Raw genomic sequence first — 14,131 nt, forward strand, 5'->3', positions numbered from 1 at the left:
TGATTAAGTGAAATCATTCTTGTGTGACTGCACCTGAAGACAAAAGCTGTGAACAGAGAATATCAAACACTACAGATGAAATGAGAAGTGATGATCCAGAACTAGTGCTAACCACCTGCCCTAACTATCTGCTCCATCATAATATCTACTTCTGGCAGGATAACATGCATTGCAGAGCATGCAACAATTTTTAAGGAAACTGCTAATCAAATTAACCCAAGCTGGTTTCGAAATTTCTCTTTGGGTTGGCTGTAAATTATTAAGTTAACAGGAACATGCTCTGAAAAACCTGGGAGATATGTTTAACCTAACCTCATGGTTTGCCACAAGCTTCAGCTCTATTCATGAAGTTGTCCAGCTGACGGCCCCCTTGCCTTACACAGGTTTACATGAAAGAACTACACGAAAATTGCATTGCAAAAAATATATGGTGCGATGTCTTCATCAAAACCTGCCTTAGGGAACAGGATTTCGGTTCTGAAATGAATGCAGCAGTACAACAATAAATTTGCCTTCAACACTGGTTTCAGCAAGAGTCTCCTTGTCTCTCTGGAATATGTGGAGAACGTCTCAGACCTGACAATGACCAAGGAGCCTTTCTTCACCAGACCACAGTGCCTATAATTTGCTGCTCAATATGTAAAAAAGTCATCCAAACTGCATGCAAGTTCTAGGCTACAATACCAATCTTTGGGCAAAGTGAGGAAAATCTGCTCAAGTTAATTCCAGAACCTGGATTCTGTACGAGAAACAATCAAAAGCATTTTTCCATTACAGCAGCTCTACTGTACACTGGGTGATGCCCTGGAGAGGGGTTACAGGCTGAAACTACAGACAGACACATTAGTTAATCATCTCCAGCAACAGATTTGCATCTCAGAGGGCCCTAATGATCACTATGCTGCAAGAAAACTATACAATGAGATCCTTTGCAATTTCAAATATCTGGTCTTAGCTCTGGCAGATTCATTGATGAAATTTCTCGAACTCAAATTAGAGATCAATCAATAATTGAAATTAAGGACAGCGTGTTGAAGCTTATAACCAGCTTGGTCTCCTCATATTTAGAGCCAGATATCTCAGATTATGGCTGGCATCAAAATAATGCTTCAAGACAAGAACAATAATCAAAGAAAGCTGACTGCACATGCAACATTCGCCACAGTCAGTTATCTTGGGGGGGAAACTGAGCTGGAAATGAAGTGTTTTTGAATTTCAGTGGAGATTCAAATCTCAAAACCTTTGTCATTGCTGCCATCTTATTGCCATTACCATGGAGGAAACCATGAAAGTGCTGTACTGAGCTTATTGTTGGTTCTCATCCAAATGCACATACAGCAATAGTGAGATTGTGGAAAGAGCAGCCCGTAACATTAGCTATTTATTTGAAAATTTAGGTGGCTTTTTGGCCCAATGTGAATGGGAAGAGAGACTATTGCTACCTCTGTCCACAACACAGCAGACAACCGACAATGAGAAAGGCCAGTTTCAGTTCAGTGATAAGTTTTTTAAAAATCTACAATTTTGAGTAACCACATAAGAGGATGTTTCCATTTAAACCTCTTGGCCTATATTACTGTTAGGGTTGTTGCAACAAAAACATAACAAAATGCCTTCAGGAAAGCATTGAGCACATATTAAAACTTCAGAGGAAGAGTGAGATTGATGGCATAGCTGTGTCCAGACTTGAGTTTGACGACATCCTCAGGAATCCTTAAGAAACAAAATCAGCTATGAGTACAATTAAACAATTACTATTTCGGGGAAGCTCCCAATGCTAAGAATGAGACAAGAGATACAACTTGTGAATCAATAAGTGTGCGCGCTCTGTGGGATTGGACTAGAGTCCAAGGCTGCAAACACACTACCCCACTGTTATTCAAAACCCTGTTTGTTCAACTCAGTTCCTCCATAAACATCCATCTCCCAAGGATTCTGTTGTCAATTCTAAGTCAGAGCAGAGAGAAATCTAAGCCTTGCTTCAGACACTTGAAAGCAGAGATGAATGTGCCTACTAGCAGAGAACTGAATAACTATCCCAAGTCAGACAAAGAATATAGAAATGGTCACAGGTCAGACATGCTGATCCGTCACACTGATATTGTACAGCAATTTGCATTTCTTATGCTGAACATGCAGTGATTTATTGGAGACCTGTTAAAATATTCCTTAACCCCACACCTGCAGGAATGCTGGTCCTCAGCTTTCGTCAAAGTTGCCTCTCCAATTCACAATATAAGGAGCCTGAAAAATGTTATGTGTTCAGTGATTGCCACAATGCAAATGAGAAGTGTAGTGAGCTATTAACGTTCAAGGTGCTGTTGTGCCTTTATAAACACTTAAATCAGATGGAAGCGAATGCCAACAAACACTTGATCAAAACCTTCCTGAGAATTTAACCACCCTTTCAGACCCACTCAAAGTGGGAGGCGAAGCATTTCTGGTGTTTGGATTGTAGTCAAATGTGGAACTGTAGGCTCCAAATCCAAATTTGGCCAAAAGATCCATTTGAACCTGGTTCATTTGCTAGTGCACCTGAATGAAAAGAGCACAGAGGGCACTAGGTCTTGTGATTGGAGGTTGTATTTGATCTCTCCAGTTGTTCAGTCAGCTAAAGCACCTTCATTGATTCCATAGTACCTATGGGAGCCCACCCTGAATTGAGAGTGTGTTCCTGTAAGACATCTCAAAACAATTAAGATTTCCTAGACATGATCGACTCATATAATGAAATGCATGTTCTTCACCAAGGCACCATGGACATCCTTTCAGAAAGCTCAAAACATTTTCAATCTTCCAGTGGGACACAGTAAGGCATAGATGGAAATTCTACTGCTATGTCAACCATCAAAATGAATCTAACACAGGACCTGATCCTCCTGTTGCCCATGAAAGCAAGGTACTAGCTGTTTCTATTTGTGGTCTTTATTAATGAAATAAATAAAAATCCTGTTGAGCCAATATTATTGGTAGATCTTCAAACAGTGCAGCAACAAAAGCAAAATCTTCCAGTGCGCACAAACAATACTGATAAGAGACAGATTCTTGTCTTCACTCCATGGAATCCCTAGATAATGATGATGTTTTGTCTAATTACTAAACACATTGTCAAACGTGCCAAGTACCTTGGAATTAATAAACACCAATGAATGAACACAAACCTAAAGAGCCAAAAATTAACAGCTGTTCCAACACCTTTCCATCATAACTTACCCTCGCAGGGATATTTCCAGGATCACCCATTGTTGATAGAACTTCCACTTCCATCTGACCTAAACAAAGCCATCAGTGTACAAGTGAGCAAAACTGAGGGCATGGATTGGGAAAACTGCCAAGCTCAATTGAAGAAGAAAACAGTACCAGGATGGGAGTAGGAAGGGAGGTAGGGCAGAATAAAGCAAATAGAGGTGAACAACAGCCTGCATTGGGAAGGTTGCCAACCTGAACTGGGTTGGACAAACTGCGAGATAAAAACAAAAAACTGCAGATGCTGGAAATGCAGTTTGGCTGAAGAAAGATAGATCCCAGCTTGAATAGGGTGCAGGTAAGTGAAGAGCAACTGATTTAAAGGGGTTTGGGGGGTGGGTGTAGGAATAGAAAGATGATTATCAGCTTGAACTAGATTTGAAGGAATCACTTTGAAAAGGTGGACTGCCTTTGTGAACTGAGATGAGGGCTTAGGTGTCATAAACTACTGAGGGACCGCAAGTGATGGATTTTTTAACTGGCCAACCACATCAAGACCTGTATTTTCCTTCTTCAAATTAAAAACAAAATCAATCAACTTTAAAGTATAAAATGCTTATTAACAAGATTACTTATTTTTTTAACAAAATTAAATTTTCTTTCATGGGGATATACTAAGGCACCCCTGCAACACGCCAGGAATTTTGTATGTTCAAGATGGGCATTTCCCCTCTAGGTTTTCATGTTTGTCATTTACACTAACTGCTAATGATACAAACCCCTCTATCTCCTCCCTATCACTACACAGGGCAGTTGCTGAATTACCAGCTCTTTGGGAGGGACGCTGCATTTCATCTTACAATTTTTACTACACTGGCAGGAAACACCTATAGTTATTTACTGTATAAAGTCACCTCATTACACTAGGAGTAAACAATTTATACCTCAGCCCTATTGTTCTGAGATGGTCCTTCACCATCTTAGACACTCGGCATAATGCTTGACTACACCAACCATCCCCACCCCCCACTCTGCTCCTGGCCTGTAGTTACCACACTACCAGCTTGCTCAGAGTGCTGAGGCGAACTCCCTCATTACCACTGCATAGCTTTTCACCACAGTACCAGATCACCACCGTTACCTCATTCCCCTTTTCCCCGAGCCGCTCGAGCCCGCGCTTTATCCACCCAATCAGCAACTCTCCCCAACCCAGCTTCAACCAATCGGTAGCGCTCGCTAAACGGGTCGGATCCAATCAGCAGCCGGCTCCGGCCAAGCACCATCCAATCAGCAGCTGGCTCAACTCCAGTGTGGTCCAATCAGCAGTTCTCTATCGCCACGCTCGCCTGTCCCTCGGCTCTTACCCTCTCCCCCAATCAGCAACTCCTTTCATACCCATTCCCCTCTTCACCAATCACAATCTCTCTCTCTTATATCCTCTCCCATTCTCTCTCCCCTTCAACCGTCAGTTCGTCCACATTCTCCCTTTCCTCCAATCCGGATTCTCAGTCTGTGTCATGTGATGTTGTTTTTGTCGCAGTTTGATGACGAGAGTCGGCGCGGTGGATTAAAGCTGGCGAGCGGCGCTGGGCTCTGGCAGGCGAAGCTGTGTGGTTGCTTGGTAGAGCGCGTCCGGTCCTGTGGGGAGACCATGGCGGCCCTGCCCATGCAGCAGCCTAGCTACCTGCTGGTGAGTGTGCTGGTCTACTCACTGAGCCCTTGTTTAAATACTCCGCCCTCAGATTGTAAACGATTTATATCCGTGTCAACTGAATTCAATGTCAAAACACTGAGGATACTGGAAATCTGAAATTAAAAACAAATACTAAACTGGTACGGAAACTATTGGGAAAAATTTCTGAGGGTCAGGATTAATCTCCATTTGGAGAGGCAGGGATTAATCAGGGATAGTCAGCATAGCTTTGTCAGGGGGGAATCATGTCTAACAACTTTGATTGCATTTTTCAAGGAGGTGATTAGTTGTGTAGATGAGGGTAGTATAGTTGATGTAGTCCACATGGACTTCAATAAGGCTTTTGACAAGGTCCCGCAAGGGAGATTGGTCAAGAATGTAAGAGCCCATGGAATCCAGGGCAATTTGGCAAATTGGATCCAAAATTGGCTTAGTGACAGGAGGCAGAGGGTGATGGTCAAAGGTTGTTTTTGCGATTGGAAGCTTGTGACATGTGGTGTACTGCAGAGATTGGTGCTGGGACCCTTGCTGTTTGTTGTGTGCATTAATAATTTTAGATGTGAATATAGGAGGTATGATTAGTAGGTTTGCAGATAACTCAAAAATTGGTGATGTTGCAAATAGTGAGGAGGAAAGCCTTAGATTACAGGGCAATATAGATGGGCTGGTAAAATGGACAGAGCAGTGGCAAATGGAATTTAATCCTGAGAAGTGTGAGATGATGCATTTTGGGAGGACTAACACAGCAAGGGAATACTAATGAATGGTAGGACCCCAGGAAGTACAGAGGATCAGAGAGACCTTGGTGTACATGTTCATAGATCCCTGAAGGCAGCAGCACAAGTAGATAAGGTGTTTAAGAAGGCATATGGGATTTATTAGCCGAGGCATAGAATATAAGAGCAGGGAAGTTATGTTGGAGCTGTATAAAACGCTAGTTAAGCCACACCTGGAATACTGTTTACAATTCCAGTTGTCACACTATAGGAGGGATGTGATTTCACTGGAGAGGGTCCAGAGGAAATTCACCAGGATATTGCCTGGCTGGAGTGTTTTAGCTATGAAGAGATACTGGATAGGCTAGGATTGTTTTCCTTGGAGCAGAGAAGGCTGAGGGCGGAACTTGATAGAGGTATACAAAATTGAGAGGCATAGATAGGGTAGATTGGAAGAAACTTTTCCCCTTAGCGGAGGTGTCAATAACCAGAGGTCATAGATTTAAGATAAGGAGCAGGAGGCTTAGAGGGGATTTGAGAAAAAAAATTTCATCCAGAGGGTGGTTGGAATCTGGAACATACTGCCAGAGGGGGTGGTAGAGGCAGGAATCCTCACAACATTTAAGAAGCATTTGGATGAGCACTTGAAACGCCATTGCATACAGGGCTACTGGCCAAGTGCTGGAAAATGGGATTAGAATAGATAGGTGCTTGATGGCCAGCAAAGACAGGATGTGCCAAAGGGCCTGTTTCTGTGCTGTATAACTCTGTGACTCTGAGGTCTGGTAGTATCTGTGGAGAGAGGCACAGAGTTAACGTCAGGACAATGATCAGAATTCGAAAATGTTGGAAATCAGCTGCTTTTAAACCAGTGAAGAGCCAGGATAATGTAGTTGGGAGGGTGGCAGGTAAAGAGCAAAAGGGAAATACTGTTATGGTGTGGAGGGAGGGCCAGGAGTGATCCAAATCACAAAAGCAATGGTGGTGCAATGTAAATGCTGGTAGTAATGAGACAGGTCTAGAAAAATAAATCTGGTTCTAGAGAAAGGAAGGGGAGTGGCCGTATTGCTTTTTCAGAGATCCAGAAGGACTCTGAGCTGAATGGCCTCCTTGTATACTGTGATCATTCTGTGTTTCTAGTCTATAACATCTGATTTCTCGCTACTTGTACCCAAAGCTTTTCGTTTCATTGTGTTGTAATTTTCTGGAATTAATTTCTCTTATGCTCTTTGGTTCCTTTGAAACATCTCACTACTGAATTTCTCTCGCACTGAGCTTTTTACACTCCAGTTTCTGGTTATATTCAGGGTTAAGACCCCTTTCTAAAACAGAAAGTGAAGGAATAGAAGTATTGTCTTTTTACAGGCTCTTCTTAAAGCAGATGGTGCGAACAAACCTCAATTTCAAAGATGCCATGAATTGTCCAAAGCGATAGAAGATTATTCTCCCAAGGTATGAAGCCACTGTGTTAACTTTGTTTCTCTTTAGTGCCAACTGTCAATGACTTTTCCACTAGTTTCACCACACTTTAGCTTTTAATGACAAGCCTATTCCATCATGGGGAAATAGTTGGACCTGATCCACACTTCCACTAACCCTGCCCCCACCAGGCCATAAGCACACATCCCTTCTGGCAGCTGTGGTCTGTTGTAGTACCCTCTTTGCTGAACTTGCTGAGAACTAATGGTAAGGATGGAGAATGATCAAGCCCACAACAATGGATGGATGGACTCGCAATGAGTGTCAACCATTTAAGGCAGATGAGGATAAATTTCTTCACTCAATGTGTTGTGAATCCTTGGAATTCTTCAACCCAGAGAGCTGTGGATGCTCAGCTTTTGAGCATATTCAAGACAGAGGGATAGATTTTTGGGTATTAACGATATGAGGATAGTGCGGGTAGGTGGAGTTGACTTAGAAGATCAGCCCTGATCCTGTTGAATGGCAGTGTAGGTTCGATGGGTCAAATGGCCACCTCCTGCTCCCATCCGTGATGTTCTTATGCGTTTCCCTGTCGGAGGAGCCTTATTTTAAAGTATATCTTTAGCCTTTTTAGCAGCGTTTTGTTATTGAACTGCTTTGTGAACCTGCTTTACATTTGCTTCCAGGAGCTCCATTTGATTTTCCCCTGGCTGATGGAGAGCGTGTTTGGTAACCAAGATGGAAGTGTTCCCGGTTGGAACATACGGTATTTGCAAGGTCGAGCAAGTCCAACTGAATATGCTGCTGTGGTTGATTTCTTGGATCCCAGGTATGGCAGTTCTCGATTTCTTCTCAACAGGGTAGGATAGAGCTGGAGACTAACTCCCAAACTAAACTAAAGCAGTTAACCTTCCTTGTGTGCTGCCTATTTCTCTAACTTCTTGATTAGTGTGACCTGATTCCTGCAACAGCAGGAGGTTAAAGCAGCAGCACTGTAGGTTAGTGATCTCTGCACAGCTTGAGCTCAACTCTTACCTTTGATTTGTCAAATCATCCCTCCTTCCTCAATGTCCCTTTAGCCCCCAGATTGAGGAAGTGAATGTCTTCTCTCTGTGAGAATGCAATGGAATGCTGACCTCAACTCCTTAGGGATACAAGTATACAATGTCGAAGTATCTACACATTGTCGTTCTTGATCAAAAGCACCATGGTTAGTGTGATAAATAGATCGTTTCTCTAAAGGTGAGCCTCAAGCAGCATAGGGACACCACCACATTATCAGTACAGCTGTACCTGACCTGGGAGTGCTTGTTCAAGCTAGGTGGAAAGAATATTTGATATAATAGCCTGTGTTAACTTGCTTTTCTGATAACATGTAGATAAAAGCCACTAAATAAGGAAAAGCTTGCATTTCAATAGTGACTTTCACAAAGCCAAAGTGCATTATAGCCAATTAAATGCTTTTGAAGTGTAGATATTTTAAATTCTTTCACAGAATGTGGGCATCACTGGCCAGGCCAGCATTTATTACCCACACCTGATTGAGCTTGAGAAGGTGGTGGTGAGCTGCTGCAGTCCATGTGTGTAGCTACATCCACAGTGCTGTTAGGGAGGGAGGGTCTGTTGCAATGTAGAAAACAATACTAGCTGAAGATCAGTGTGTTAATCAGCTTCGTGTTCCTTATTCTGAGGCTGTGTATGTCAGGGGACATTGATTTGATTCACTGGGGCAAAATGAGATTGATCATTAATTTCCCCTTCTGCCCATTCCAGCCTGTTAATTGTATAAATTAAAGATATGCAGATGGAGGGCATTCATTAGATAATTACTTGGGGACATATATAGAGACACACTTATTGACACTGGTGTTGGTGGGTTGTCGAGTTAGAAGCTATACATTTGTAATGTTTCACTTTGGATTAATTGAAAACTGAGTAAAGATTGACTTCTGGTCTCTTTCTTCACCAACTTGTCATCAAAACAGCCATCTAAATCACTCCACCTTCAAAAATCTCCTTTTCCCCCTCACCATTCTTTTGGTGGATTTAAGACAGCTTGTTGCACTCTGGGACCCCATAGTGCTCAACATGACTCAGACTGAATCTTCTAGTAGCCTCTGCATAATTTTATTAAGTATAGTGTTTATAAAATCAAGAACACAATACTGTGGAGGCTGGAAATCAGAATAAAAGAAAATGCTGGAAAAGCTCTGGCAGCATCTGTGGAGAGAGAAAATGTATATGAAAGCACCATAGTTTTTTTAATGTTTATGTTGGGTACATGATTCTCATCTTCATTGAGAATATTTTTGAGTTTGAAAATCAGTGAAAGATGTATTACACAAGATTGTGGTTATATTGACACTTCATGTTAAAACTTTATGAACTATGCTTTCAGATGCTGTTTACTGTTTGCTTCTATCTTGTGTCCATCAAAAGTTAAAGTTTAACATTGAGCAATACTTTGTATTGTTCCTATTCTCTTCCTGCTCATGGCAGTGTTAAACTGCTGCTGCGAGAGAGAGAGAGAGGCCTTTCCCAGTCTTTCAGGCGATGTGCAACCAGAGGGATCATAGACCAGATGTTTCTATAGTGGAGAAGCAACATCTCGCATGAAGTTATGTGAGCTGTTGGGACAGGGGTCAGAGACTTTAGGCAACAAGGAAGAGGCAGGCTGTAAATTATCCATAAGGGATAGAATGAAATACTAAAGACAAAAACATAGATCGTCAAAACAGAAGATAGCAATTGGCAAACTGTTCCACGTTAAACACATGCAACCACAAGAAACCCACAGTTCATTCAGCATCTGAAGAGGAGATGATCAGTTCTGACTGATCTGATAGGTTTTCTCAGTCACAGCAAGTTACTGAGTAGCTTATTCTCAATAAGTTGACCACTCAGGCAAGCCCATCTTTCAAATACATTGTGTTCGAATTGGAGTATGGAAACAATTAATCATAGACCTGATTAACCTCCCTTGTATCCACAATGTGTTAGTGTGGTGGTAATTTGGTGATCCTTTATTGATCACTCATCCTTCTCTCTCCAGTCAGATGCTGAATATTTCCCCCATAGTGAGTGAGACCAATTGTGGACCAGGGTGCGTAAGTGTAACTCAGAGCTGGTTTTAAAGTCACACTACCCTTACTTGTATATTTCGTTTATAAATTCCCATTTATAATGCAAACTGTCTTTGTAAACTTGTCATGCTGTATGCTTCACTTTAAGGAATGAATCCAAAAAGTTCAGAGACAAAATGGCAGATTTTTATGCAGATTTGTTTGGCAGGAATATTCACTTGAGTAACAACTGACACATTGGAAGAAAACTAATTTTATAACAATCTTCTCCCCTTCTGTCCTCAAGATATTGGCACTTACTGAAGAACAGATGCTGGGACCTTACACATTGTCTTTGGGAGTACTCCATATCATGGATGTGAATCTTTTGATTCTGTGACCTGAACCCTATTAAATATTTGGCTTCTCGCCACAATTCACAGTTCAACAAGATCATTATCTCATTGCTGTTTGTGGAGCTTGTTGTGCACAAATTGGCTGCTGTTTTCCTACTTTGCAGCAGTGACATTTCAAAAATACTTAATTGACTTCTGGATTATCCTATGGTTGTGAAGGGCACTGGGAGAAAGAAAGACGTGCATTTATATAGCGCTGTTCACTACCACTGCACATCTCAAAAGTGTTTTACAGCCAGTTAAGTACTTTTGAAGTGTTCACTGTTATAATGCAGGAAACACTGCAGCCAATTGCACATAGCAAGCTCCCAGTTATATTAATGCAAGTTTTTTTTTTAAACTCTCCACTATCTCAGTGCCTGTTTGACATTAATGACAATTTCCTCATTTTTTCTTGTGTTTAACAGTGGCCCAATGATGAAGTTAGTTTATAAACTCCATGCTGAAGATTATAAGTATGAATTCCCAATCTCTTATCTTCCTGTAAGTATGGAGAACTACAGTGGATGATTCTGCTGACTCATAATATGTTCAGGTGCAGATTGATAACATTATTTAAATACATTATAACATTCTAAATGATTATATAGTAACCATGTCAGGCAGGATGATGTACATTACAGAATAAGAATATGCAGTTGGTGTCATTATGAGCTGTGAGGACCAGGAGGCCCGAGCTTCCACCAAAAGATCAACTGAACTGTACTTGTACGGATACCACATGAAGGTATCCATCATCACTATCAGGTCAAAATCCAGGAACACTTCACCTAAAGCCATCAGTGGGAGCCCCATCATCACAAGGTGTGCAGCAGTTCAAGAAGAATGTTCATTCACCAGCAACTTGGTATGTAATGGCAGCACATTCCAAAAATTAATTTTTTAAAAGCGATTAGGCTAGACAATCCTGCCCACATTTGAACAGTCTATAACAACCATTCTCTCGGCTCAAAGATGAAGACAGGCGCCAAGGGAAATTGATGGGCAGGAAAAGACCAACCATGCTGGTACGCACCCCAACCCCATGACTTCTCACCCGCCTTTACAGCTGTGTAATCTTCTACGAGAGGCAAAAAAGCAGGGCATAAGGGAAAAGATACTCAGGGGAAATTCCCCTCTGTGCTGAGCCAATTGAAGCCAGTCCAGGAGATCATGTGGGTCAAGTGTTTTTACACTGACTTTCTATATGATATGATCTCTGCCCCAGTCAGGAACCAATCCTGCTTCCTCGAAGGCAGAGAATCAGCACCAGCTAGCATTGTGTTCTCTGGGAAAAGAAGAGTCCCCCAACTTCCCATCTGTTCCTACTTTCATAGTTTAAACTCATGACCCTGCTCTTCCCCAATCTGTTAAACTGGAATAATCTATCGATAGGGAGACTATACAGCCCTTTCATTACTGTATGCAACTCTGTCTGGTCACCTATCAATCTACAAAGTAAATAGATTGAGGTCCTTGAGCCTGTCTGAGTAGCTAAGTTTCTTAAAGTTGGAATTATTCTCGTAAGTCTCCTCTGGGCCGTCTTTGAGACCACAATATCACTCACCATGTTGGGGGACCAAAACTGAACTTTGTACTTGAGATTTGGTCTGATCAGTAATCTGTACAGAGTCAAAATGCTGTCTTTTGACTTTTACTGAATAATTCTATCAATACAACACATACCTTTAGCTTTAGCTATGATTTCTCTACAGTGGTCATGAACCTTCAGTGTATAGGGCATCAAGATCATCTCTCTCAACCCCATTCAGTATTGTTTCCTTCAAGTAAGTGTATACTGTGTTGGTCCTAACAGCATACATGACACTACATTTATCTGAACTAAACATCCATGTACCATTCAGGGATGAGAAATTTCCATGGTTTGGCAGAATTCCAAATTTTGCATCACAGAAAGTTGCCCTTTTAAAATTTTTTCCGACGTCTTCCTGGCCCAGGGGAACTGTCACTCAGCCCCTCTCTTTTTAATCTGCCACCATCTAAGGTCCCATTACTGATGGAGTGACTCAGCCCTGACTCAACCGCAGCCTGCCACTTGGCTTCAGGTTCTGGCTCCAGCCTGGAGAGGAGGGATGTGGGGAGGAGATTTCAGCCGGCTGTAGCCTCTGCCGTATCCCACACTTGGTCACAGTTGCCTCTTTGCAGCACCTCTGGCTTTGGCCTACTGTGGACCCCGGAGCAACCCAGTGAAAGAAGAGGCTGTGGTCCTTGGTTCCTGTCCCAAGGAAGTGATATGCCCTTCCTTGGCAGTGCGCGTTATAATGCGTTGGTCATTCTGAGTAAAGGAGGAATCTGGAGCGAGTCTTTCTTTTAACCGTATACACTTAAGAATAATTCGCCAACCTTTCCCCAATTAGTAACGGCTGCTCTTTCTTATGACTAGTGCATGTATTTCATTGTGACAGGAGCCACTGAGGAGGAGCTGCAGCCGCCCTCTGACAGTAGGGGCAGCGGCAGTGAGGCGGAACCAAGTCCAGGCAAAGTGGAGAAATCCAGGTGTGGTTTGGTGAAGGGGCTGAGGAAGAGAGAGGGGATGAGTGAGTGGGTCTAGGTGAGGGGTGAAGGAAGGGGCTGAGTGGGGAGGGAGGGGATGAGTGAAGAGGATTGGGTTTGAGAAGAGGGACTGCTAAGTGCATATATGGGATGAGCAGGATGGGAAGAAGTGCATCTGTTTGGGTTGGGGAGAGAGGACTTCCATTGAGTCTTCTGTCACTATGGAATAAGGAGAGCTTGGCTAAAGCTTCCATGAGTGTATAAAATAACATGTTTACAATTACCTTAAAAAACACTTTTGTATTTATATGATCTATGATCATATGTTGATCTATAATGTGTGAGCTTTAACAATAGCATAATGAATGTTGCAATGCTGCTTTATTGCTGGCGTCTGGGGTCACATTAATTTTAAAGCTTTTCTTCACAACCCATGAACGAATGTTTGTAGGTATCGCTGGCAAGGCCAGCCTTGTCCACCCCTGATTGCTCTTGGGAAGATGGTGGTGAGTTAAAATAGAGTGACATTAGAAAATAGTTTGTGAGGCACTGTACATAATCCACCAAGGTCATGTTCTGGCATGGACTTCACCCTGTACTACATGCATTAACTGCATTGAATGCTGAAATGCTGAGGTCGCTTTGGTGATTAGATACAAATGCGTTGGTCTTGATGGTAATAGAAGGTAAACAAAGGGAAAACTAATATTTCCATCTATTTGAAATGGCTTGGAAGCGTTTGCATTTGCAGTTCATGTCCAAATGCAGCAAGACCAGGATAAAATCTAGGTTTGGGCTGACAAGTGGCAAATAACATTCACACCTCACAATGACCATCTCCAACAATAGAGAATCCAGCCATTGCCCTTTGATGTTCAATGGCATTACCATCACTGAATCCCCCACTATCAACATCCTGGGGGGTTATCATTGACCAGAAACTGAACTGGACTAGCCACATAAATACTGTGGCTACAAGAGCAGGTCAGAGACTAGGAATCGTGCGGTGAGTAACTCACTTCCTGACTCTCCAAAGCCTGTCCACCATCTACAAGGCACAAGTCAGGAGTGTGATGGAGTACTCTCCACTTGCCTGGTTGAGTGCAGCTCCAACAACACTCAAGAAGCTTGACATCATCCAGG

General features: G+C 42.3%; 1 protein-coding gene across 6 annotated transcripts in view; it reads left to right on the plus strand.

Annotated features, from left to right (window-relative positions):
• Window positions 1-4,697: 4,697 nt before the first annotated feature.
• smpd4 (sphingomyelin phosphodiesterase 4) overlaps window positions 4,698-14,131 on the plus strand; it is a 72,880-nt gene continuing 63,446 nt past the window's right edge. For all 6 annotated transcript variants that reach the window (XM_041202736.1, XM_041202735.1, XM_041202737.1 and 3 more), the window contains exons 1-4: window positions 4,698-4,876; window positions 6,961-7,047; window positions 7,704-7,846; window positions 10,903-10,978. In XM_041202736.1, the coding sequence (XP_041058670.1) occupies window positions 4,709-4,876; window positions 6,961-7,047; window positions 7,704-7,846; window positions 10,903-10,978 (474 nt within the window). In that variant the 5' untranslated portion in view covers window positions 4,698-4,708. The remainder of the gene's footprint in view (window positions 4,877-6,960; window positions 7,048-7,703; window positions 7,847-10,902; window positions 10,979-14,131) is intronic.

The sequence above is a fragment of the Carcharodon carcharias genome, chromosome 13, assembly GCF_017639515.1.
Source record: "Carcharodon carcharias isolate sCarCar2 chromosome 13, sCarCar2.pri, whole genome shotgun sequence".
Classification (NCBI taxonomy): Eukaryota; Metazoa; Chordata; class Chondrichthyes; order Lamniformes; family Lamnidae; genus Carcharodon; species Carcharodon carcharias.